Source organism: Macrotis lagotis, chromosome 4 (genome assembly GCF_037893015.1).
Source record: "Macrotis lagotis isolate mMagLag1 chromosome 4, bilby.v1.9.chrom.fasta, whole genome shotgun sequence".
NCBI lineage: Eukaryota > Metazoa > Chordata > Mammalia > Peramelemorphia > Peramelidae > Macrotis > Macrotis lagotis.
The window spans coordinates 48,037,870-48,065,519 of record NC_133661.1 but is presented as its reverse complement, the minus strand read 5'-3'; the positions used below and the strand labels follow the sequence as shown (position 1 = coordinate 48,065,519).

Below are 27,650 nucleotides of genomic sequence, written 5' to 3'. Positions count from 1 at the left end.
GTCTTGTGCTTTCTAGACCAGAATTTGGGGAGAGAGGGAATAGCCTACTTAAGGTTCAAAATAACAAAATGTAATGCTTCAGGGAAATGTGAGTTTCTACTTTCTAGAGGTCTTGAAGCAAAGAATGAGAAACTGCTTGTGGATCTTGTAGAAAGGATTCTGAGCCACAGCCATATACACATATATGTATGTATGCATGCAGAGAACTTCGAATTTTCCACGTTTCCAAGGTCTGCTTCCATTTCTAGGGACTCCATTGCTATGATCTCCCACCCACCCAGTCGGTTAGCAGCTTCTACATGATGCTGAAATCCAGACCCACTTTAAACAGATTGAAATCATGTTCCTTATTAGCAGCATTTGAGTCCTTACAGGATATGACTATGTCTACATGTATGCATACATGTGTGTAAATACACACCTATATATGCACATACATGCTGTCAAAGTTGGCTTCTGAGGTCCCTTTCAGCTTAAAATCCTGTGGTCCTAAAATTTCTCCAGAAAAAAAAAGTCAAGTGTTCATCCTAGTTGGAAGGAGCTAGTGATCAGAGGGCTTAAGAAATACAAGTCAAGTCATCCATTCAAGTGTCTGTCATATGTCAGATAAGACACAAAGAAAGGCAAAGGCAGAATCCCTGAACTTGAGCTCACGGACTAATGAGGGAGACATGGTGGCAATGGCTATGGACCTGGTAGAGCTATACTGTTGTCAATGGAAGGTTGTTTCAGAGAGAAGAGGGACACCATGAAAGCTTCAGAGGCTTTACTTATTGTCACGAAAGCAGCCAGGAACTCAAGAACATGACAAGTGTAGAAGTTAGTTTGTGAAAAAATGGAGTCTGTGTGTGTGTGTGTGTGTGTGTGTGTGTGTGTGTGTGTGTGTGTAGCAGCGGTGTATAGTCCCACAGAGTTTATAACTTTAAAAAGTAGGAAGGGACCAGGATAGCAGGTTAATTCCACATCAAACTTCAAACTTTATATTTGATCCTAGAGGTGACAGTGAACCACTGGAACTTATTAAATAATGGGGTGCTGTGGTCAGACAAACTTTAATTGCAATGGGAAAGAGACAGGGTAGGGAGAACAATCAGCAGGCTCTTGCAATAATCCAGGTTTGAGCTGATGAGGACATGTTGAAAGCTGGGAAGAAAGGGTTTGGGGAGAAAGGATTGTTCTCGTTTGGCGTCTGGGATTTGACTTCATTTGCTTCCAAGCAAAGGTAAGTTTTTTGGAACTAGGGGAGATCTGAGTGTCGCTCTCCTAAAGAAACCCATTTTTCCAGGCTGGGATGGAGATGTCACTCTTTAACTTTCCCAGTTTCCAAGGTCCTCTTCCATTTCTAGGGAGTTCTTCACTATGGTCTCCGACCCACCCAGTCGGGTTAGCAGCTTCTACAAGGCTGCTGAAATCCAGACCCAGTTTAAACAGACTGAAATCATGTTCCTCATTAGCAGCATCTGAGTCCTTACAGGATGTGAAAGTGTGAGAAGAGAATGTAAAGGCAGGATGGCCATACCGGGGAGAACTTTGAACACCAAACTGAGTGCAAGTCTGCACTCAAATTAAGTCTAATTTGTTAAATAGAAGGAAGTCAATGAAGGTGTTGAGTCAGGGATGATCATTATCAGACTATGCTTTAGGAAAAGGACTCTTGTCAGGAGAGGAAAAAACCTCTGTGTTGGAGGCAACAGCCCAGATGTGAGATGACACAAGCTAGGAGGGGGGTGGGGGGGGGGTGGGAATGGAATGAGGGCTCCATGGAACCAGATAAATTGTAGACATAGAACCTCCAAGTATGTTGTCTGTTTGTATGGGGGAGATACAGGAAAAGGAGGAGTCAAAGATGATTTTGCAGTTTCTAATTCCAGTATGGTTGTTACCTCTCCATCCAAGGACTAACGGACCGCATAAGAAAGAAACTACGCAAATGAGGCTTAAACCATTTAATGGTGATAATAGAACAAAGATACACAGATATTGGAGCCCTGGGGCCCTAGGATTCCCAGTTTTGGGATATACAGCAGGCTTATCTGACCAGGAGGACATCACACTGAACAGGATAAAAGCTGGAGTTGAACGACCTAATTCCACTACTAATTAGAGTTTCAATAGAGGAAGAAGCAACCATGATAGAAGCATCAACCAGTACAGATCACTGACAGTGGCAATTGGTCAGTTCACAAGGCCCCCCGCCCCCCACCCTCACCTTAGGCTGTAGATTCCCCCAGGCCTACCCATATTAAATTGAAATGATCTTGTAGGCCAACGAGGAGGGACTGACTCCTTCTCCTCTTGGATCTGGACAGCCAGATGAGTACATGCACAAATGAACAAATCTTACTATAATGAACAACAGGATACAAGGACAATACAGGCACTAGCTGCTGCTAAGCATCAGTGCAGAAAAAACCATACACCATCCATCATTCCAAACAAGAATTCACTGACTACTTCTTAACCAGCAACAGGTACCAATGAATGAGTACCATTGGCTTAGGTAGGTGACTTGGATCTTCCAAGACAGCCTTTGCGCTGACATTCATTCTCAAGAGACCAGCATAGTAGTGGTCCCACTAACAAAAATAGGGAAGTCAGGAAAAGTTGCTAATTTGTGGTGTGGGAAGAGATGGAAGAGTTCTATATTTTCAACAATTTACAAACATCAGAGTGAGGATTTTGGCATAAAGCCGAAAAGCTCTGTTCTAACAACCAGGCTTTGCCCTCCCACGTTCCAGAGGTGGTAGTGGTTAGGCAAAGACAAACAATATCAAAGAGAGGACTATCTCTCACTCATCATTAACTGAGCAAAGTCAACAATCTGTGAGCTCAGCTTTTAGAATGCATGGATTTATCTTAAGATGTGATGGCAGAGAAAGAACAGTAAACCACTCTTTTGGTGTAACTATTATCAGGAGTATTTGCAAATCTGAAAACACAAAGCCCCAAGGTGACAATGGAATCGCTAAATACTGAAGTCCACACTGTGAATTAGGTCATTAACAGGGAAAGAGGGCTCTTTGTCTTTCCTACAGAGAATGCCAGGAATCATTTCAGTATCAATGGAAGCCATATATGGAATTATGACCCAAGCCCCAAATTCTTGATAGCTTCCAAAGTGCCCTTTACAAACATCTACATTCCTTAAAAGTTGCATGTCAACTGGTTGAAGCTGAAGCCTCTCTGAATGATTTGGAACCTACTTTAAATGTGCCAAGGAGCTCACTGTCAAAACTATTGTTGGCATCACTAATGTTGACCATTTCTTAGCTCATCTCTCCTCTGATTCTCACAGCTGCTACGTTAAGTCAGAGATGAAGTAGGACATTATTTTTATGTCCTTTTACTGATGGAAAGACTGAGGTCCAGAAAGGTGAGTTGACTCACCCAGGAGGGCATTAAGTCAATCAGTCCTAGATCCAGGCCCAGCAACGTCCATTACCCCATGTAAGAATGCCTTGGCAAATCCTTCTGCAAATGGTGAGTTACCACTATGCCTATTTTTCTTGGTTGATTCAGATGTCCATCTGATTTTTTAAAACTGGGGTCCATTGTGTAATGACAGTTGAGAATTAAGAGATAAGCACCTTGGGCCTCACTTCCCATTTCTAGATGCACTTGATCAGACAAGGCTGCTGAATTTCTCGTAATGTGAGCAGATCTGATCCATGTGAAGCCACTTACTAAAGACCAAAGGGGAAAGTATGCTACATCAATCAAGGCTGTGTGTGTTTGTGTGTTTGTGTGTGTGTGTGTGTGTGTGTGTGTGCTACATCAATCAAGTGTAGGTCTATGTTTATGCTACATCAATCAAGGGTGTGTGTGTGTGTGTGTGTGTGTGTGTGTGTGTGTGTGTGTGTGTCTTTTCTTTTGCATACCAAAAAGTCACCTGGCACAAAAAGGCCAAAGGGCCCTTCACTCTGCTGCCAAATAGATGGATAATGGTGAGGACCTTTTTATATCTGCAACTGGGATGCCCTAAAACAAAGGATCCATTCTGGGGGGGGCCCCTTCAACAAGATTGGTCACTGAAGAGAACCAGAGGCATCTTCAGAAAACATGGGTCTTTCTAGCTAAACAGAAGTGCAGAACCACACACCATTAAGGGAGGGAAGAGACCTCAGAGTCCAATCCCCTCATCTGAGAGTTGAAGGACCTTGGATCTAGAAAAGTCTATTTGTCTTTAGTCACTCAGGAAGTAGTGTTAAAGGAGGAATCAATAGATTTCTGGGCCTGTGTATTTCCTACACACCACATTGCCTCCCACAGCAGCTGGATGCCTGTGGGAGGAGCTGGGGGCAAGGGAACTGGGAATTCTGAGGAAGAAGCAGGGGGATCTGGATAGGGCAAGAGAGTGAAGAGCAGGAGGGCACCAATCACGCAGTGGCTTATAGAAAAAAGAGGGAGGCACCTAAGTAAATGAAGAGCAGAAGCAGCTGAGCCTGGGGGAGGGCGGGCCGAGGGAGGGGGTGGTGGTGGTGGTGGGAGGGAGAGCCACAACCCTGCACAGGCAGCAATTCCAGTATGAAAGGCACTTGGAGTTACACCCAGGCAGGTGGCATTCGGGTATGGGACGTCCCAGAGGCTGTCCAGAGCTCGTCACCATGAACAGCGCGACCGGAGGGAGCTAAGCAAAGGTCTATGAAGCCTAAGGAAGTGAGGAGGCCTGTTGGATGAAATCTGAGCTAGTGCAGAGTGGGGGGACCTTCAAAGGGAGACTGCTGACCTGTCCTTCTGAAACTCGTGGCCTTTCTGACGGACAATCTGGAGTGTGGACCTGGGCCTATATGGCAAGAGGGTCTCCTGGTTGAGTTGACATTGGAACCTGGGGAGGGGGCTTGGAAGGTGAAGCTACCCTTCCTCCTATCTCTCCTCCCTCCCAGAGGCCCTTTCCAGCTTGGTCTTCTCAAGAGACACCTTTCAGGGGTCTCTGACCTGTCTGCCAAAGAACCCTCCTTGACTGGGGGTTGGGAAAGGGGACAACATCCAAATGAAATTGCACAGAGGTCTTTAGACCAAGCGGATGGAGGGGTATGGAAAGCCCATTTAAATAGGAATCTGGGGACTAGAACACTGGACAGCAGAGGGGACACACGTGGCCAGTGGGGCTGGAGGAGTGTCCGTCTCCCTGCCAGGCCCGGGCCCACCCTTGGAGGAGCTCACTCCCCATGCTTGGCCTGGGAAGAGGCTTTCCCCCGGGGACCCTTGCCGGCCCCGGTGGCCTGCTTGCCCTCCGGCTTGGGGTTGGACAGCAGGGTCTCGAGGTAGTTCCTGAGCCCCAGGAGGGAAGGCAGGGACCTCGAGCTCCGTGAGGCCAGGTAGCGGCTATACTTCCTGAGTCCCCACTCAGGATTGTCGTGGAAGGCCGCCTGCAGCTCCGTGAGGCTGACATTTCGGAGCGCCAGGAGCTTGGCCTGGGTGCGCGTCAGCACGTGGACGCGCACCAGGGGCTGTAGGGAAGTAAAGCAGTCCAGGTTAGTGAAAGGGAGCACTTTGCGGGCGATGTTCTGGCCCAGGCGGACATGCAGGATCTTGCAGAGGTCCCGCATGGCCCGGACGGAGGCCAGGGCGCTGTTGTCATTCATGTTTCTCGACAGGTAGATCTTGACCAGATTCTTCAGCTTGTAGCTGCTGCCCTCGGGCACTCGATCACGGATCAAGGGGAGGATGTCCAGGAACCCCGAGATGGTCTCGTGGAACTCCCCCTTTTTGGAGAAAGTCTCCAGGGCCTTAAAGAAGTAAGTAAGATTGGGTGACCAAAGCTTGTAGCCAGCCAGGATGGGGTGGGAAGAAGAACGGAGATAGCAGAGGAAATTCTGCAGGCCGTCTTCAATGGCAACACCCCGGGAAAAGAGGCTGAAAAGGGCCTCTTCTTGCTGGATGATGATACGGAAATTGTTCTCGCCGTTGACAGCAGCCAACTGGCTGATCTTCTTGGCTGGGGATGAGAGAGAGAAAGAATGAGAGAGAGGGAGAGAGACAGAGGGGTGGGGGACAGAGAGAAAGACAGAGACAGAGAGAAGAGAAAGAAGAGAGACGGACACAGAGACAGAGATAAAGAGCAAGAGGGGGAGGGGAGAGGGAGAGGGAAAGGGAGTGGGAGTGGGAGAGGGAGAGGGAGAGGAAGGGAAAGGGGAGAGTGTTAGGGGGAGTTAGGGAGGGAGAGGGGGAGGGGGAGAGAGGGAGGGGGAGAGAGGGAGGGGGAGGGGGAGAGAGAGAAAGAGTAGGTGGGAGAGGGAGGGAGGAGAGGAAGGGAGAGAGGGGAGAGGGAGGGGAAGGGAGGCAAAGAGGGGAGAGAGAGAGGGAGAGAGGGAATTAGGAAGGAGAGAAGGGAAGGGAGAGGGAGAGGGAATGAGGGAGAGGGAGAGAAAGAGGGAGAGACAGAGAGGGAGAAGGAGGGAGAAAGAGAGGGAAGAAAAGGAAGGGAGAGGGAGGGAAAGGGAGGGAAAAGAGGGAGGGAGAGAGGGAATCAAAAAGAGGAGAGGAAAAGAAGGGGATAGATAGAAAGAGAGAGAAAGAAGAGAAAAGACAAAAGGAGAAAGAGAGAGGAAAGGCATAGACAGAATCAGAGACAAAGACAAAGACAGGGAGGGGAGAGGGGGAGAGAGGAGAGACAGGAGGAGGAGAGAAAAAAGAGAGAAAAAGACAGAGAAAGAGACAGAAGACACAGAAGGAGGGAGAAAGAGAGCAGAAACAGAGTGAAAGAGGATTTAGAGAGAGAAAGAAAGAGAGAGTGCTAGAGAGAGAGAAAGAAAAAGAGCAAGAGAGACAGAGACAGAGAGACAGAGAGAATGCACAGGACATGGAGAGGCAAGGGAAGAAGGGGTAAGAAGGGTCAGTGTGAACAGTGTCAAAGACATTGAAATAGCTGCTTGAACTCCTATTCATATTTCTGGTCTTCAACACATCACTCTCTTGGAACACATGCACCTGAAGCCAAAAGTGAGACCCTTGGGTCATCATCTCTCTCAATTAGGCAATCAATCAACCAATATTTAAAATTTTTTAAATATTTTTTCAATCATCAAGTAATCATCTTTTTCTCCCTCCCAACTCCTTTAACCCACTTAAAAAGGATGGAAGGAAGGTGGGATGAAGGAAAAGAGGGAAGGAAGGATGGAAGAAGGGAAGGAAGGAAGGGAAGAGGGAAGGAACGAAGGAAGGTAAGGAAGGGGAAAGGAAGGAAGGAAGGGGAAAGGAAGGAATGGGGAGGAAGGAAGGGAGAGGAAGGAAGGAGGGAAGAAAGGAGGAAGGGGGAAGGAGGGAAGGGAAGAGGGAGGGAAGGAGGATGGAAGAAGGAGGGAAGAAATGAAGGAAAGGGGGAAGCATGGATGGGAGTAGGGTGGGGAAGATGATCACATAAATATTAAACACATTTTGAGTATTAAACCTAAGTGAGGCAGCAGGGTATGGTGGAAAGAGTCAGTCTTGGAGCCAGGAAGACGTGGGTTCAAGTTCTGACTCAGCCACCCTGGCTATGTGATCCTGGGTGCTCACTTAACCTCTTAGGGTTCTAAACAGCCATCTATGATAATCGTTGTTAGAAAGGGAGGCTGACTTGCACTGGGAAAGAGCCTTTCATCTGGGAGGGCCCTTGGTCAGTGCAGTCCAGTCTCTTGCCCAATACCCAGCCTATGTATAGTCACCAAGCCTTGATCTTTCCTCAGATGAAGGTTCTCTGAGAAATTCTTCTAGAAAAGCTGTTGGTACCACACCTGGCCCAGAGCCAATGTTGAATAATAATCAAACATTAAAGAGCCTCCTATATGCTAAGCACATTTTTTTTATAAATATTATCTCATCTGATCCTCATAACAAGCTTTGGTTATCATCCCCATTGAGGAAACCAAGGAGATGTCAGGTTAAGTGGCTTGCCCATGGTCACACAGCTCAAAATCGACTGAGGCAGTCAGAACTTGAACTCAGGTCTCTACCCTCAGTGCTATCTATCATCTGCCTCTATGTGACTGCTCACCCTCCCTGCCAAGGCTTGAGGAGCTTGCATCTCCATCTCCTCTGCAATCTCCTCTTTCCTTCAGTGACACAATGCAAATACATCCCCCAGGGGTTTTTTTAACCATCCTGGAACCTGATTACAAACCTGGTTTAGCTCCCATTCTGAGTTCCCTGCTTGAGGAAATGAAATTAATGATGAAAACTACAGTGGACATAATAATCATATTCTTTAACATGTTGACGGCACTTTAAGGTTTGCAAAGCAATTTATGAATATTATCTCTTGATCCTCATCACCTCAACCTGCTTGGTAGAGCTAATCAAATGAGATAATATTATTAAAGAGTGCTTTAGCAGAGTATCTGGCCCATATTGTATTGCATAAATAAATGCTTTTTCCCTTCCAGAATCTGTGATTACTTTAGAGTTTAGAGCTTGGAAAAAATGTTCAATTTTCTCTTCTTTAACAGTTTATAGACAATGACATAAATCTGTCTTTATATGCTCATCCTTCCACACCGCACCCCCATCATAACCAGTAGTCATTTTAGAATCATGATAATCTCAACCAAGATCCTTGGACTAAAGCTGGAAAGGACCCCTGAGGCCACCTTGAAAATCACATTAAAAATTAGAGGCAAGATTTGAACCCAGGTCTTCTGACTCTTATCCCTGTTCCACACTGCTTAGTACCATTGCCCATTCAATCAATCAAGAAGCCTTTCTCAAGGGACTGCTTGGTATTCTTTATCCATCATATCAGATATTAAACCTCCCATCTCCATATTTTTGACACTGCCACCCAAGCACCTTCCTGCCTGGGTGACCTTTGGCAAATTTGCTTAAATCTCTAGGCCTCAGTTTCCAGAAGGGAACTGAATGGTTCAGGTGCTCCTCAGAGGTCCCTCCTAGCTTTAAATCTCTTCTCATGAAAATGTTGACTTATGAAACTTAGAATCCAGAATACTTCCTTCCCCGAGGGAGACTTCAACATTCAAAATTAGCTTTGGGACCCTCAGGCCAAAGGGAAGTATAATCATCAGTGGGCTGAACCATCATCTCAAATACAGTTTTTGACTGCATTTCCACATTTAGTGGTGACAAATGGAAATCCCTTGGCCTATCACATCTCCCGGAATGCAGGAGATGAGGCCAGAAGAGGAAAGGGGAGATCGAGGGGAGACTCACTTTTGCTGTCAATCTTGAGGTCGAAGAACACCAAAGATCTGTTATCTTGATTGGGTTCTCTGAAGTTCTCAATGGGCTGGCTGGGAGGGGCCCGAGAGCTCCCAGTACACTCTACAAGATCATCGGAGTCACTGCTGTCCCCACCATCGCTGGAGGACTGAAACACAGAACACACTGTGATGCTAGCTCAGAAAGGAGTGGGTGTCCCCTCTTTTCATGGCAGAGAAATGAGGGAAGCTGGGGGACTGGAGGGCTGGAATATTACATACTGGGTGTATCTTAGTTTGTTAAAGGGAAGGCTAGTCCTGGTTTGGGGCGGATGGGAGGAGTATATCTGAAAATGCCGATTTTCATATAAATACAAAAGGCATTGACAAAAATGAAACCATCCACCAACATCCTTCAAACAGCCAGAACAAAGTATATGGATAGAGGGATTTGGCTATCTGATGAAAAAGAGACTGGACAGACTGCTTTTCTGTGGGGCAGGTGGGGGGAGGGAAGCGAGATTAGGGGAAAAAATTATTAAGTTCAAAATAAATAGATAAATTTAAAAAAAAGAGGCTGGAGATTACCAAGGTTCTCCTCCAATGCCCCAGTACAACCCTGGATTCTCTTAGAATCTAAGTCAGAAGACATTAAGTCATGGTACTGTAAAGTCTATCCATCATCTGAGGGCCATTCTAGTCAAGCTATAGAGACTGGTTGGTTATAAGGGGTTATTCTATTCACAACAAAACTTCTTTGTTCTGGTGGCCCAAGTCCTCCAGTTTCTCACCCTTCTGTTAGGTTGCTCAAATAGATATCTGTGCTGACTTCATGTCTGTTTGCCCTGCTATCTAAAGCTGCCCCTCCTCTGATCTGCTAAACCAGTATTGTTCAGAGTGAGCCACAAGCATGAGCCCACAAAGCTCCTTTATTATTTTTTTTCAGTTGGTAAAAATCCACCCCCACCACTGGGAAAAAAAGAAAAGATAAAACAAAACGCTCAAAATATAGGCAGTCAAGAAAAAAAAAATCCCATTTTGACCATGTCCAAAAAAATGTCTCAATCTGTAACCTGAGTTCATCACCTCTTTGTCAGGAGATGGTAGTATCCTTCCTCATGGGCCTCTGGAATGGTGGGCAGTCAATGAGTTGATCAGAATTCTTAAGTCTTTCAAAATTATTTGTCTTTACAATGTTGTTTTTGTATAAATTGCACTCCTGGTTCTACTTACTTCATTCTTTCTTCCAGGATTCCTCTGGAACCAGCCCTTTCATCACTTCTCAGAACAATACTGCCCCCTCGCATGCAGATAGCATTATTCATTCTGCCATTTTAGATGAGCAACCCCTTAGTTCTCCAATCTTTGCAACTCTGGGACCTGGCTCTTTTAAACAGATACGAGGCACAGGACCCCATTCATAAATCCCCTGTTGTATCAGAAGTAGTTACTGCAGCATCCAACTCACAGAAAAGTCATCCCCGAAAACAGCCCAGCCCTGCCAGGTCCCAAAGGATGCCCAGCCACTCCCGCCATGGAAGCCCTTTTGAAAAAGGCTTGATCTTTGAGAAATCAAAAGTGGAAGATAGGATCTGCCTGTAGAAACAAGACCCCCCAAGGCTGGGAAGTGGGCTTACTGTCTTGACACCTGACCCTCCAGGACTAGGCTTGTACTCAAACACAGATGTTCAAGGAATCTTCTCAACTAGGGGGATCCTGACCCTCTGAATATAGGTATTAGGGGAGGTGATGGACTCACTGTTATTAGAGAGCTGAGGGAAATGATTCCTGGCTCCACTCTAAAAAGAACAGGGGGGCTTCCCAGAACAAGTGGAGAAAGGAAGATAAAAAAGGCCCCTGGCTAGTGTACTCACATCGCTTTCATCAGTGTCTTCGGAGCTGCTGATGACCACAACTGGATTCTCTACAAAATGGAAAAGAGGCGTCAGTAAGCTCATGAAGGTCTGTTAGGAAAACATGGGGTGGGCATCCAGGGTACCCAATAAGAGGAGAATGGCTAAACAAGGGCACAGAGCAACAGAGTTGAATATTACTGCACTGCAAAGAATTATGGGAACTCAGGCAGGGCAGAGCAGACATGACCAGAACAATTTTACATGGTGACCACAACAACAAAAAGGAAAACAATGCGGATAAACTCTCCATACTGTGATCTATGCAGTGACCAACTATGACTTCAGGATGGTTAAATCATTACATGTCTCTCGCCTCTCAGCAAAGAGGTGGACAACTGGTTCAGAATGGAACATACCTCTTCAGGCACTGTTTTGCTTGACTGTATACATTTGCTATGAGGGAGGGTTTTGGGGGGTGTGAACCATATGTAAATAACAGTATTATTTTAAAAAAATTAGTAAAACAGTTACAGCAAGTTTATAAAGTAAGTTTACAAGCACTTTCCTCACAGCAGCCCTGTGGGGTATGTGGCAAATATATTATTATGCCTATTTTACAGTGGAACAAACAGGCTCAGAGCAGTTGACATGTCCAAGGTCATTGCAATGATAAGTGATGAAACTGGGACTAAACCCAGATCTCTCCTGATGCTGAGTCCAGTGATGCATTTTTTCAAGTTTTAATACCTTATTATAAACAACATTAAACTTTAATTAGCAACTGTTTTCTTTTAAACACATTTTAGTACAGAATATATCATAACTATTTTTTTCAGTCTCTCTAATCTTCGGCAGCAAGTCCTTGTTTGACTGTCCATTTCCATTTCTGCCATATTTGTTTGTTAAGTATATTCCCATTCTTTTTTTTTTTCTTTCTTCGGTTTGGCCTTATTGCACAGAGGTCTTTCTAGGCCTCAGTTTTTCCTGTGTGACTGAGCATATTGGGTAATCTTTGGGTCTTGGGAAACTCTCTGGGAGCTATAGACGAAGTCATAGATTGATAGCTACCTTCATCATGGCCATGGTTGTGACCCAGTAAGCCGATGGCCATCAAGATGAGCTGAGAGTCGCAATCCTCTGAGATCATCGCAGAGCCCGCTTCATCACCACTCTACCTGGTCTCATCTCCTATGGAGGGAAAACTCCTGCCATCTCTTACTCACTCAATTCCAGTGAAATGGAACCCCTGGCTGTCTATTTGTAAACTGCTTTCTTATCCCCAACCCAAACTTCCCTTCTTTCATCACAACTCATTTTCAACCTATTCCTCCCAAGTCCCACACCAGCTTTCTTTGCCCTTTTCACTGTAGCCTACGGAATTCCTATTTGTCTCCTCCCACTTCCATCTCTTAGCATTCACAGAAACCTGACTTGTCTCAGAAGACACTGCCTCTCTCCTGCCCACTTTTTCCAGTGCTGGTTGCCTCTTCTTTCATAGGTTCCAAGATGCTAGTCCTGAAGAAAGAGTTGAAAATCATCTTGCTAGCCACTGTCATTTGAACACTTTTTCTCTGCTATCACTCAGTTATTTCTCTTCCTCTGATTCACTTTGCCCAAATATATCCCCCAATCCAGGTTCTATTTTTCAAGTAATTATCCACCCAAACTCTGCCCTAATACAAGGGAATTTCAAGATACATGTTGATGTTCCTCCAAAAACTCAGGAGTTCCCTAACTCCTCTGCTCCCATAATCTACTCTTCCATTCCATACCAACCATACACTAGGACTGTCCCAACTTGGATATTACTTTATTATCCACAACTGTTCCATTTCCATGATCTGAAATTCCTTTATCTAACCATAATTTCTTTTTATTTCATCTCTCCTCTAAAACTTATCTTTGATCTCACATCACCTCCAATTTTTCCATCCCTTGGCACTCCCTACACTATCACCTCCACTCTGGCTTCACTTTCTTCCCTTTCTAACTTTGACAAAAGAGTTGACCAATTTGTCATTATACCATTCTCTCCCTTGGATCCCCAGGTATCATCAAATTCCAGCCCCTAAATTATTTCTACCCTTTGCCTCTTTTTCTCCTACTCATAGGGCACTGAACCACAGCTGGAGGAAGTCACAGAACTGTACAGACTAGGTCCACCCCAGATTTATGTAACCTCATCTCATTACAGTGAGTTAATCCTCTCAAATTTATACAGTATATATATATATATATATGTATATATATATATATATAAAACTTCAATTTTCTTCACATTTAAATGCATCAAAGGGTGGTATAAATGCATATCAAGTAATCAAGTAATTTTGAATTCAAATTTCATTTCAAATTGCTAAATTATTTCAAAAGTGTTTAACATCCAAAAAGTGAATCTATAAAAGGTGGTATATATATATATATGTATGTATATATATATATATATATATATATATATATATATATACACACACACACACATATATATACACACACACACACACACACATATATATATGTATATGTTATTTCAAATTCGTATTTCATTTTTTCTAATTCCCTCCTTGGCCCAGATAAATCTCTTCACAAAATGTCGAAATCTTAGTGTTAAGTTCCCTATTCAACCTTCTAACCTGGCCTGAATCTAGGGGTGATAAGAGGGACAGCAGTATAGCTTGCCACCATGACAGGAATGAGCCTGAGTTAAGACTGAATTTGTAAAATGAGTTTCTAAGTCTAAATCAATGAAAGTACAAATCTGGGAAACAATCTAATCTCTTTGAAGATAATCTTGGCAACAAAAAGTTGATATCGCCTCCTAGATGAGGGAAAGACTTCAACCCATCAAGTGAGTTGGTCTACAATAAAAAGACAATGTTTATAAGTATCTGATTTGGGAATGTTCAAATGGGGTATAAGCCAAGGGGCACCCTCCAAAAGGGTGTCCCAACTTTTCCTATAAAATGATAGGTATGACAAGAAGCACATAGACCACTGGCTATAGAGACACCCAGGGCCACTAATCTTTGGTTGATTGTGTTCCCTATTCCCCAAATGCCCCTTTTTGTGAGTTGAAAGGCAAGTTCAATGACAACATCTCTTAGCAGCTTACCAGTTTTAGTGATCCATGCTTGTTTGAACTATACTCTAGATACCTGTTTCACATTGCACTTCTTCTAGGGGGACTCAATTTCTTTGTCCAATGGCCAGAGTTTATTAGCTCATTGAGGGCATGTGTTGAGAGCCAAGAACCAGACCCCCAACCTCATCCTCTAAGAGAGAAGTGTAGCCACTGGGACTCAAGCATACGAAGATACCCCCAAATCACCAGCGGTGACCTGACAGATTAGAGGTGTCCTAGACAGTGGGATGATCTGAGGTACTGGAGAGCACTTCAGATACCACACCCTTCCTCTCCTGGGCAAAGAGGAAAAAGGCTTCTTGTAATCTGGAAAGATCAGAGCTGATCCTGAGAGGAGAGATCTTTGAAGCTGTCATCAGATGTGCATATTCTTTAGTTAGAGCAGTGAATGGTTTAACAATCTCACCAAAGGATGGGACATACCGTCCTCTGTAACTTGCAGCTCCAAGTATGATGGGGGGGAGGGGATTCTTTGTCTTCCCTTGAGTCCCCTTCCAGGTGAATGTAAACAGGATGAATTCACTGACTGAAAACTGAAAAAGGCTGAGCAACGTTTAAGAGTATTAAAGCAATTTAACTGTATCAGGAATGGTGGAGACAATGGTATAAGAATAGCACAAGAAGGAACAGTGTAGAGATCTTTCATAGAGAGCAATAGAGAAGTTATCAAAATCTGACTTATACATTTATCAATCAGAGATGGTCCAAATGAACAGTTCTTTGCTAATTTAACTTTATATGAAAAACAGTAATAATATCTAAAGGTGATAATTTTATGCAAGGAACACTATTAAAGATAAAACAGCACTTTTGAGAATTATCTGAATTATAATTTTGGAAGTGATAGATGGTAATAATTTTACACAAAGATCATTAATTCAGTCAATTGAACACCTCTTACCTAGAGATTCCTAACTATTCTAAGTTTTACTTAGTGGAGTTGACAAGGTACTAAAAATCTGAGAATTCAGTACCAGTCAAATAAAGCAGATAGATGAACACAGAACAAAGAGTGAAACAGTCAATTAATTTTCTTTTCCTGCAAATTTCATTTCTAATCAATTTTACATCTTAGTTTCCTATCTTTAAGATTTTCTCTTCCCTTTCAAAAGCCTAAAGGTACATTTTTGACAAATCATAGTTTTAGAATCTCAAATCACAAAATTAGTCTCAAATCATTATCTGTCTTTTATCTCTACAACCTCTCATGGGGCCAGGACTGGAAAAAGAGAAGAAAAGAAAGAGGCTTGTTTCCTATGAAGCTTTTTTTTTTTTTTTGCAAATTCAGTTTCTAAGAATTTTATATCTTAGTTTCCTATCTTTGAGGTTGTTTTTTTCCCGTTTGAAAGTCAAAAGAAAGAGGTGGCTAGGTGGCACAGTGGGTAAAGCACCAGCCCTGGAGTCAGGAGTACCTGGGTTCAAATCCGGTCTCAGACACTTAATAATTATCTAGCTGTGTGGCCTTGGGCAAGCCACTTAACCCCATTGCCTTGCAAAAAAAAAAGTCAAAAGAAAAGGCATGAATATATTTTAGTCAAATCATAGTTCTAGAACCCCCAATCACAAAATTATTTTCAAATTATTATTAGCTATCTTTTTTCTCTACAATCTCCAAGGTAGAAATAGGGAAGAAAAGAGAGATATCTTCTATAAAGAATTTTTTTGAAAATTAAATTTTTTTATTTTTTGTTTTTGTGTTTTTTTATGTTTTTTATTTTTATGTTTCTATCTATTGATCAAGCTAAAATAAAGGGTAAATGTGATATGATACTGGCTCTGGGTTAAGTGCAAAATAGACACTTACATAAGCTCCTTTAAGGAACAACAGACATGTCCTATTCTTAATTTCTGAAAAAAAAGAGAAGTTACAGAAGTTATATTTGCCTGGTTTATGGTGTTGCTAAATCTTTCCCTACACACTGTTAACCTTCCCTTTAAGTGGATACCAGAGAGAGAGAGAGAGAGAGATGAAAAATTTAGCAAGCGGAAAGGAAAAGAAAAGCAGGATCCTCCTAAAGTTGGAGGCTTCCCCAAAACCAGAAGGAAAGGGATCATCTAGGGAGAGGCATCCAGATCCAGGGTCCTTCAGGAGAAAGAACCAGATCTGGAACATTCCCCAGAGGGTCCCAGCTGGAGTCCAATTCTTGCTTTTGACCATTCCATTTGTGGATGGCAATCTGATAAAAAAAAAAAAAAAGAAACTGGGAAGTCTTTCTGGGCAAAGAAACCAAACTTTATTAAGAGAAATAATGATGAGGTCTACAGTCTACCCAGTTTGATCTGAGACCCTGAGATACAAAATTTATAGTTATAGTTTTCTTGATATAAGTATGATAAAAAAAAGACTTGCTATTGCACAAATCAGTTCTCTTTTACTCAAGTAAGCTCCTGAGAAAAACAGGGTAATTTTTCATAAAAAGTTCTGAGCAAATAACTATATTTTAACATAAAGATATATATATATATATAACTTTGATTATTATAGATATACTTTATAATGATTTAGTTATAGTTCTAAGATTAACTTTCACAGGAATTTCCCTGGGACTAATCAATAGCTTGGTAAAACACAGGGTTTTTTTTTAACCTGGAACTATGTCCTTACTGTAGTTCATAATGATTTTTTATCCTAATGATTATAGCTGATAAAAAAGACTAGCAAGGCAATACTGAACAAAGAACTTGAGTCATTGATTATTGATCTTTTCCTTTCACACATCACATCCTAGTTTAAATCGTTTTTAACCACATCTTCTTTCTCCCCTTCTAGTCTTAGTCTTTGCCCCCTATCCAGTTACTGAGACCTAACAGGCTGGGTGCTCAGCAGACATTTTCTGATTTTGAATCTTGATTGGGTCCAGATGGTGCCCAAGTACTGGGACTCTGAACTCCCTCACAGCATCTAACCAAGAGAAGGCTCTTGGTGAATGTTGGTAGACTGATCAATGTTCCCCCTTTGTAGAGGTGGCAGGAATCATGGTGCACCAGCACTGAGAAGAGTGTTCCACATCTTGCAAGAGACACTGCCTTGCAATGCTCCCAAATTGGCTCAAATAGCCGAAGTGACTGGTTCCTAAGGCATGAGGAGGTCTGCCAAAGAACTAAGTCATCACGGCTGGAATGTATATAGAGCAAAGCACTTTACAATTATTATTTCATTTGGTCCTCACAACAGCCCTGTGAGGTAGGTGGTGTTATCACAGATAAGGAAACAAGAGGTAAGAGGTTAAATGCAAAGACAGTAAGCATCTGCAGCAAGATTCAAGCCAAGGACTTCTTGACTCCATAGTAAGTGCTCTATCTTTCAGATCCAAGAAGCCCTGGGGGGTGGGGGGGTGGGGCATGTCCCTTGGATCAAGTCAAATATCCAGAGAGAGACTTCCTAACAATAAGAGCTGTCTAAATGTGGGATGGGTGACCTCTGGAAGGACTTTAGACAGGAAGAGGGATGAGGCAGTGGTAGTCCTGGGATTTGGTCCTCCTATCTCCTTCTGGTAGGAAGTGGGTTATTCATAGTTGTCTATGTCAGTCCGAGGCTGTGGCTTGTGCTGCTCCACAGCTCTTGAAGGGGATTGACCCCAAATGAGAAGAGCAAGTGATGATAAAAGCTGGGGGCAGATCTGACCTAAGGGCCAGGTGGGCAGCAACAGTATTATTGTAGCCTCATTACAGAAAAGCCACTTCTTGCTCCCTCCGTCTTCCTTCTCTGCTCCCCTGGCTTGGTCTTGCATGATATCTAAGATCTCTCCTTAGTAAGTCAGAAGATCACCAGGTTCAAAGAAAGCTTGCATTTGCAAAGTACTGAATCCCTCAGCCAGATTACAATAGCTGTATAGACTGGCTCCCATTCAAGCTGAAGAGTACTGGGATCCAGAGGATCCCAACATTCCCTTGGACAGGCTAGAGAGCAAAGAGCACTAGAAACCTGGGATAAGTGAGTTGCCGAGTTTTGAGAGATCTGCTGCTCGGAGAATGGGATTTCTGTCAATGAGACCACCAAGCTGGAAGCCTTCAGGTTATCCATATCCTTCCTATTCTTTATATCCCATGGATGATTGACCATGGAGTCCTAGCCTTTTGACTTCCACTGGTCTCTTCAATCCATTTTTTCCTATTTCATTCTTGCTTTGTAGTTAGTCCTGAAGTACTCCTATAACTGGTTTCTCCACCTCAGCCTTTTCAAGTTTTGGTTTAAAGGGAAAAGCTGCCTAGGCTGAGCGAAAGGAGCAAGATATAGGAAAAGCAGTATAGAGAAATGATTTTTTCCCCCTCAGAAACTAGAGAAGCGGGGCACCTCAATGTGAACTGAAGAGTCAAGCTACTCTTGAAGGCAAAGAAAAGAGGGTGGAGAAGAACCCAGACCCAGAAGAATAGAATACAAGCCACCACACATGTTAGGGCTCTTTGAGGAAGCCCAATCTCCAGATTGGGGCTGAGGTGGACTCTGGGTCTCCCTCTGGCCCTAGAAGACCACCTGGCAGAGAACTTCTAATACCCATAGTTCTGTTGATCTTCAAGTTCTTGGTCTGACAGGATGAAGGTGTCCATATTTTCGTCTGAGAAGGGGGATGAGGAGGAAGAGAGGTAGTCCTCAAGGCTGGAAGTGACCATGAACCCTGGGGGAGAGTAGCAAAGGCTGAACATCTGTCACTAATCAAAGACTTCCAGTCCACTCCTTTGAAGAGGAATCCTTTTAAAGGCCCACCTGAGATACTGTCTATTGCCTTAAGGAGGGAGAGTAGATCTGGAGCCTTTCCTCTTTGCTTTTTGTTTTTCTTTTTTTGAGACTGGGTCTCCCTATCTCTCCCAGCCTGAAAGTGCAGCAGCCACTCACAGGCTCAGTCCATACTGATGAGAACACAAGTTTTGCCTGTTTGTCTTGGGTCCGTACACCCTTCTTAGGAGCTCCTGGGGACTGTGAGGTACCAACCATGGGGACCTCCTATAGCTCAGACCTCCAGACAAGTGATCCACCAGCCTCCCAAGCAGCAGGGCTTGCCATTGCGGACCACCAGGAGAGGCTGGAGAGGGCGGGACCCTTCCTGAGTTTTTGTACCTCTTGGGACCACACCTCAGCTCTTGCCCCTGGATTGGCTGGAGTGGACTTCATTTCACCTCTAGGAGCTTTATCACTTAGGAGCCCCTGATGGAAGGGAGCGAGGTGGCCTAGCATCTGAGAGAGGGCAGGGTGGGAGGAGAAAGCATTGAGCTTATGAGTCAAGAAACCTGAGTTTCAGTTTGGATTCTGGCACTGATCAACTGTGAGACCTTGAGCTGATTATATAAACTTTTCTTTGACTCAGTTTCCTCTGCTGTAAAATATAATATAAATTTAAACATGTAAAAATGAACAATAATGATAATGGTTATGATAGCTAAGATTTATGTGGCATGTTGAGGTCTGTGAAGCACTTTCAATTTTATCTCATTAGATCCTCACAACTCTGTTGTGAAGTAGATGAGCCATTATTCTCACTATTTTATAGATGAAGACTAAGGCTGAGAGAAATTAAGGGACTTGTCCAGATTTACACAACTATTAAGAACCTGAGGCAGGCAGGCGAGACTTGAACTTCCTGAATCTCAAGTCTACCCTTGTACCCACAAAGTGCCTACCTCATAAAAGCATTTGGCGAACCTCAAAGTACTCCATTAATGTATTAACATTGTTGTTATTGTTGCTTGGCGATTGAGGCACACGAGTGCCCTGGCCACCATACCACACTCTTCTCTTCCCCCATCCTCCCGTCCCTCTCCCCTAGCCTACCTGGTTCCTGGGCGCGGGCATCATTGGCCTCAGCTGTGGGGCGAGATGCAGAAGCAGAGGCATGGGGGTTGGGGCCGGCTCTCCTGGGAGCATGGCTGGCTCCAGAGGTGCTGGCCTGGGGCTGCCTGAAGATCTTGTTCATCTTGTGTCTGCCCACATCCCCACACTCCTTCTTGATCATCTTCCCAGAGATTATTTTTCTGACAAGGGCAGATTTTCTCTTCCGTGACTGGACAACAGGGTGCTGAGGCTGCTAGAGGGGGAATGAGAGACACGTTCCAGTCCAATATGTGGGCCCAGAGAAAAGTGAGATGATGGGCAGGGGGGTCTGGACTGGGGAGAGGGGACCTTCCCCACCTTCCTTTCCCTATTCCAGGAATGGATTCTCCTATTTTCTTTCCTTTCTTTTATCCAAATCATGCTCATTCTTATTTCTGGCTTCCTCCAGAAAATCTTCCCTGATCATCTCTGCCTTTGGGAATCTCACCCTCCTCCGAAGTCCTCTACACAGCATCCCACCCTCTTGTCTCCCAGTTTTGTTTTATCTCTACTGGATCCTTGCCCCTTGGGATCACGCTCTATGAGAGCATGGCCTGGATGATATCCTCTCCTCTTGCCTGCTCCTCCTCTCTCCTCCCCCCTTCTTGGGGCTTCATCCACACTCCCTGCCTCCCTGCCCCAGTCACTTCCCTCATCAGGCTGATCCAGGAGCCTAACTGAACCTTACTATCTTCCTTCTGCCCAAGTTCCACAACCAGGCTAGTGCTCACTTCTATCGACAAGGACCTGAGAAGTAGGTTTGGGGGATAGAAGAGGTTCTTATGAAAGGATAAAAGAGGAGCTTACTGGTTCAGCCTTGTTGTCTGCGAAGCGTCCCTGTTTCTGCAACTTCTTCTCATCCTGTGCAAAATTGGGGGGGGGGGGTCAGCAATAAGAAGGAAAGGTGTAGAGTGTTCACAGGCCCTAGATGGGCTCTGGATTCTTGTGGGGGGGGGTGATGAACTAAATGATAGTGAATAGCCTTGGAACTCAGAAAATAACATTTCTAATGTGCTTTCCTCAAACCCTCTGGCAGAAATAGAGGAACGATTATTTTCCCCATCCTACAGAGGAGAAAAACAGAGTCTCTGGAAAATTAAAAGAATGACTTGCTTCTAATCATACAGCTGATTAAGGGACTGCAGTGAGATTCTAACTCAGGTTCTCATCTAATTTCACTCCTGTCTCCACTATGAGACCCTACCTTGTTCTAGCAACTGGCTCACACTCCCGTTTGACTACATAATAGAGGGGGTCTCCTTCCTTGCTGTCCTTCGTCCTTTCCCTGGCACATGGTGTTATTCCAGATTTGGAATGGGGGGGGTGTTCAAATCTGGACTCTGCCACTGATTAGCTGGGCAACTTCATGGGTAAAAAAACCTCCTAGTCTCCTTCAAGTCCCAGCTATAATATCCCTTTCAGAGGATATTTTTCCCAATCCCCCTGAACTGTAGCACCTTCTTTCCACTGATCATTTCCCACTTTATCTCATCTATAGTTTTTTATTCTTAGTTTTTTACATGTCTCCCCCATTAAGATTGGGAGCTCTGTGTATCCTCAGGGTTTCACACCCTGTAGCAAACAGTAGGAGCTTAATAAATGGTTATTGTCTAACTAACATTTTCTGTATCTCTAATTCATGATACAGAATTCGAGATAATTCAGATAGCCAAGTTCTATTCCCTAAAGAATCTTTATCCTCATAGGTTAGATTTGTCTGAGATTCCTTCAAGGCTTAGCTTCTATGATTCCAATCTTAAGATTTTGTCTTTGGGTTTGAGGTCTAGTTGTTTTTTCTGCTTTTCTCCCCCCCCCCCCAAAAGACTGCCCTTTGCAAACCTCAATAAGGGCGAGCACTTAGACAGGTTTTCAAGGCTCTTTATAATATGGAATCTCATTTGCTCCTCAACAATTCTGTGAGGAAGGTGCTGCTAATATTATCCCTATTGGAGAGATGGGAAAACTGAGGTAGAGAAAGTGGTTAAAGAGATTGGCCCAAGGTCACATAACTAGCAAATAAATGAGGAAGAATTTGAACCGATCTTTCTGTTTCCAGGGACAGTTCTCCATCTGTTCTGCTATAGTCCCTCTCAAATAAAAAATGATTTATTAAAAAATAAGAAGACAGAGCTATGTAAGTTGTGTCTTTATGTCTATCTCTTTTTGACTGCAGTACCAGGAAGTGAGTGTATGGGAAGAAATATGTTTGGGTTTCACTGGATCTCTATTCCTTCACGCCCCCACCCTGGCTCTTAGGACCATCTCACCGAGTCGCTGTCTGTGTTGATGGTGGTGGGCTCCATGGGCTCCTCCTTCTTTTCCTCAATCTCAAGGTTTTCAGGTTCAGAAACTGTGGAAGAAGAAGAGACACCTGATCAAGCTCCCAGAGCATCCTACTAGTCAAATTCTCTTTGGGAAAGCTGGGGTGGGGGTGGAGGCCTCAATTCAGGGTCTGCTTGCTTCTCCCTCTAGGAGAGACAGTGTCACCTGACAGAAAGTACTGTGGGACTTGGATATGAGTTCAGATTCTAACATTTATGAGTCAGACAGCTCTAATTGTAGGATTTTTTCCTCATTAAAAATCACCTGAACAGAAGCCATTCCCTCTCTCTGCCTCCCTAGTCTTTTTTCCAGACCAACCACCCCCAGCTCTTTGCCTATAGCTTGCCTCATTACTATTGATCTTGGGTGCTCTGGATCCTCATTACCTTTGTCCTTGGTGACTCGGGCAAACAGAGCCTGGAGTTTGGCCTTGCAATCTTCAAACTCCTCCATCTTGACTCCGTTCGGGACGTTCATCGGCTTCTCCTTGTTGAGGTGCTCCAGAGCTTCCCGGATGAAGTTGTGCATCTCCAAGACCTCCTGGTCTGAGGCGTAGTGCTGGATCTTCTCCACCAAGAGCTCACCATTCTGGATGCGCTGAAGCATGCCATTCAGGTGGCGAAGCTTTCCTGCCATCTCCTCATGGCTCTGCTGGTACTGACCCTCTACGGTCTCCAGAAGCTCCTTCTCCTTGGCCTGGATCTGTTCCACCATGATCTGGACCTGGGAATGGATCAGGTCTTCGGTCTCCTTCTTCACCTGTTCCAGGTGGTCAATGGATGCCTGGATCTCATCATGAGCTTCTCTGAAGGTATTCTCTTGGGTCTTCAGGTCTCCAGTGATCTTGACCAGCTCTTCCTGTCGCTGCTGGATCTCAGAGCTGATGGCGCAGTATTGGTCCTTGTGGTTGCTGTCCAGAAGAGCGCAGGTACAGCAGATGGGTTTGGCACAACCTCGGCAGTAGATGCTATGGAAATTTAAAAAAAAAAGTCAGGGTGGTGTATCCAAGTTTGAGAACCTTAGACTTGGAAATGGAAAGACAAGGGTTTGGGTCCCACTTCTACCACTAATTGTATAACCTTTAATAAGTCATCACTTCACAGGTCAACTAGTCCAACATCTAACCAGAAACATAAATCTTATCAATACTATCTCAAAAAAGGGGTTTCTGTTGGGACACCTACTTGACTAGGGAATTTATTACCTATTCATTCCATTCTTGGGATTTCTTCACCCCTAAACAGAGACTTGCCCTGGTCTTAGAGGCTATTTTTTTTTTAGTGGAACCTTGTTAAGATCATGGGTCTAAAGTGCTTTTCAATGCCCAAACCCTTTATAGATTCAAACTGATTGCTTTTCAGGCCCAATGGTTCAATATGAACTTGAGAGCTCTAATATGGTTCCCAAAGCATCTATGCTTATTCCTACTGACAATTATTTTTAATCAATGTCTTGTAATGGGAGAGAAAGAGAGTTATCCCTGGTCTGAGAACCGGATTAGAGGTTAGCGCACGAGGGTAGAATCAAGAAAAGGGAAAGTTGACACAGATCATGTTCTTCACTCAGAAATGGGGAATGACTGGTCCACTGTCAAACACTGAACTACTTAGTATTGGGACTAGAACCCAGGTCTAACTTGCAATCTAGATATCATGAAATTTAAATACATTTTCTGAAAACTGATAATCTATGTGAAGAAATGTGAAGGGTTAACTTATACCATGTAACAACAGCATGTTATACCAATCAAATGTTTTTTTACAATAGTACGTGACACTGCCCCTCCAAAATACAGTTCCCTCAAAAAGTCAGATCGCTGGAATATGCTTAGTTATCCGCTCTGGAGAACTCTCCACTCAAGGAGATAGACTTAAAGGTATCACTGAATATGCTGTTGTCCTAGTTTGCCTTACTTCACTTTGCCTTGTCCATGTGAGTCTTTCTGCAGGCATCACACTCATCATTTCTCATATGTACAGTTATACTCTGTTGCGTTCACTTCCCACAATTTGTTTAGCCATCCCTTAACCTCTGGACATCTACTTTGTTTCCACCTCTCTGCCATAATAAAAAGTGCTGCATCAATATTCGAGGCATGGATGAAACTTTTGGGATCCTTTCTTTTATCACTGCCTTCCCTGCGTCATATTCCCAACAATGGAATTTCTAAGTTAAAAGGCAGGGATACTTTGGTCACATGCTTCACAAAACAGGTTGCTATGAGATGTGTTAAGCATCAGAAAATATCATAAAAATCAAAAGGATTATAGTTTAGCTATCAGAAATGATTAGCTATTGATGAGTTGTTTCTGTGTCAGCTGCCTATGTATAGCCAGATCACTGACTTGTGAACACAGAGATCCAAATCAATATCATATTAAACAAAAGATTGAAAAATGAGCAGATTTGGCATGCAATGACCTTGTTTGTTAAAGCAAGCCTATTTAGGTCTGAAAAAATGGGAAATGATAAAAGGGCCAATATCACCATAGACTAGAAATTCTTAGAATGGGTCTTTGAAACCTAAATGAGATTCATAGTCACTCAACAGAGTATAATCTAACTAAGAACACTGAGAAAAATCAAGTGACTGAAGAATGTCCATGTTCATTTTGTGACATCTGGTTGGATGAGCAACGTGAACAACCATTAGTTCATATATATTGTACACATTTAAGATAAAGGAACTGAGTAACTCAAATGATGAGCCAGATTAAGCATGGTTGGCTGGGGCTGACTTTGGGAAATTACTTTTAAAGAACCCCAATTTCTCCTGGAAACAAAAGCCCATCTTTTCAATAACAATAATCTTCCAGTAACATTGTATATAACACTGGAGAGATGTAAGACTGTCTGTTCATATGGCATAAGCAAGGAATAACCAATGGATAATGGGTATACTCCATGGACATTCATGAAATATCAAAAGAACTTAAGGAAAACCACAAGTATGTTGAGTGGATATCCTTGGAAGAATTTATGGCACAAGGAGGACAAGGATAGGAACCAAACAGGATGTAAGGGGCCGGACCAGCTGTGATCCACCTGTCCTGAAGGGGTACCTGCATTACCGTGATCACTAATGTGTCTCTCTCTCTCTTCCTTATAGTTTCCCAGTACTTTGTATACAGTAAGTACTTAATAAATGTTTATGGAATTTATCTGAATGATCTAAGCCACTCTGTCCTCATGTTGTGTGGTAGAAAGAACATTAGTTTTTCTTTAAGAAGATTTTGTTTTGCACCTCACTGGGGCAAATGGGACATTGTTACCCTGTCTCAGTCCCCACTTCCTCAATTCAAAAAATCAAAATTTAAAAACATTTTCTGAGTTTTTATGAGGATAAAAAGAGACACTGGATATAATTATACAGAATATATACACACAATATATGTACATACATACACATGTATATAACATTATATTATATATTATGTTTGCAAATAATAAACTCAATAGTAAGTTAGTAAGTGTGAATAAGTCCTAATGTATGGGGGTGTGTGTGTGTGTGTGTGTGTGTGTGTATGTATATATATATATATATATATATATATATATATATATATATTTTCTACTATACCAGTTATACTATAGTAAAATGAGTATATATCCCAATATGCAAGACTATGTCTTCCTTCCCAGGATGTATGTGTATTTATGTGTCTATATGTCTGTGGGTATATGTATGCTTCCAATAATAATTACATCATGTCTTCCTTCCAAGGACGAAGTCAGCTAACTAAAGAGGAAAAAAAATCCCCATATTACAAATAAAGAAATTGAGGCTCAGGGAAATAAAATAACTTGTCTACTATCTCAAAGATAAAGGTTAGAGAAAGCTCTAAAATCCAACTCCCTCTTGACTCCATATCCTACAATCTACTACCACCTCTTCATAGTCCTTCAATGCTTCCAGAGATGTGGTATTATCTCTGTGGCTACTTCTTACTCTAATGCAGTTCTGGAAGCCTCTACATCTTTCCTAGTGGTGGCAGGAAAAAACCCCACCAAAAAACAACTCATCTATGATTTTATCCATTTTCCAGAGAAGAAGAGGTGTGCTTAGACCCTGGAGAGATTCCTCTGCTGGGTGGCTTATCAGTCCTTGGGGAGAGGTAGCTCAGTGGAAGAGGAGACTCAAGGCTTTCTCAGCTTGGGCTCCACCAACTATTCCCTAAACCCTCAAATCTCTTGGACAAGAATAAATTTGGACTACACACCCTCTATGAACCCTCCTTCCATCTCTAAATTCTATGACTGGCAAAAGACCATCTAGTGCCATCATGAGCTTAAGTCAACAAATCGTAATCATCTTGAAGATGTAATTTTCCTGGCTACTGTCTCCGATGTTTAAATAAACAAATGAAGGAATAAATATGATATTAACTAATAGAAGGGGTTTAAAATGTTATTAAAGAAATGATAGTTTGTGGCCATTGTGGAAGGAAAGTCCAAGAGCTAACATGGGTTCAATTGGTATAATGATAGAAGTTCTGTATTTGAAGCCCAAAGAAAAGGGCTCAAAATGCCCCCTCTCTAATTTACCTTTTATGTGATTCTGGAAAAGTCTTTTGGGGTACTATAGTGGATAGAACTCTTGACTTACAATTAGGAAGAACTGAGATCAAATTCACACTCAGGCATTTATTAGCTGTGCTACCCTAGGCAAGTCCCTTAACCTGTCTGCCTCAATTTCCTCATTTGTAAGATGATTAAAATGATAGCCCCTACCTCATTTGATATCTATAAAGCACTTAGCACAGAGCCTGATAAACAGTAGGTGTTTAATAAATGCTTATTTCCTTCTTTCTGAAAGATCACAGGACTACTGTTCCTAGCACAAGACCCACTAAATTCTGTTCTATTTAAAACCACACTTGGGATACTCTTCAGAACAACAGGGACAAGAGAGACCACACCTAGAGAAGCAAAGCAAGAGAGGTAAGGTAAGGGTTTGCTGACCCTGTCATCCAAGGAGTAGCTGAAAGAAGCAGGAAGGCTCAGTCTGGACAAGTGAAGGCCTGGAAGAAGATAGGCTATGGAAGCTGGAAGGACTGAACAAGATGTGGATTTGAAGACAGACCCTCCTCCTCTTCTTTGGGTTGTGACCTTGGGTAAATTACTATACTTCTTGGGGCCAGGATTTTTTTATTTATAAAATAATAGGTTAGTCTATTCCATGAATAGATCTTCAAGGTTCATTCCAATCCTACATCTTTTAAACCTTGAATTGTATGGAAATACCTGAAGGGTTGTCATTTGAAAAAAAAATGGTTATATTTGTTTTGCTTCAGAAGATGGAAAGAACAAAAATAAGTGGGAATCAGATTTTGGCAACTATTAAACATTTATCTGCATTATGCTAAGCTATGGACATACAAAGAAAAGTTAAG

At 43.1% G+C, this 27,650-nt stretch overlaps 1 protein-coding gene across 2 annotated transcripts in view; it reads right to left on the bottom strand.

Annotated features, from left to right (window-relative positions):
- Nucleotides 1–3,817: 3,817 nt before the first annotated feature.
- Nucleotides 3,818–27,650, bottom strand: part of PML (PML nuclear body scaffold) — a 76,694-nt gene continuing 52,861 nt past the window's right edge. Inside the window, exons 5-11 of one of the 2 annotated variants that reach the window (XM_074232688.1) lie at nt 22,644–23,224; nt 22,203–22,285; nt 20,743–20,796; nt 19,897–20,149; nt 11,006–11,055; nt 9,145–9,301; nt 3,818–5,938 (exon numbers count right to left, since the gene is read on the bottom strand). In XM_074232688.1, coding sequence (XP_074088789.1) covers nt 5,160–5,938; nt 9,145–9,301; nt 11,006–11,055; nt 19,897–20,149; nt 20,743–20,796; nt 22,203–22,285; nt 22,644–23,224 — 1,957 coding nt within the window. In that variant the 3' untranslated portion in view covers nt 3,818–5,159. The remainder of the gene's footprint in view (nt 5,939–9,144; nt 9,302–11,005; nt 11,056–19,896; nt 20,150–20,742; nt 20,797–22,202; nt 22,286–22,643; nt 23,225–27,650) is intronic. The other variant, XM_074232687.1, reaches the window with a different exon arrangement.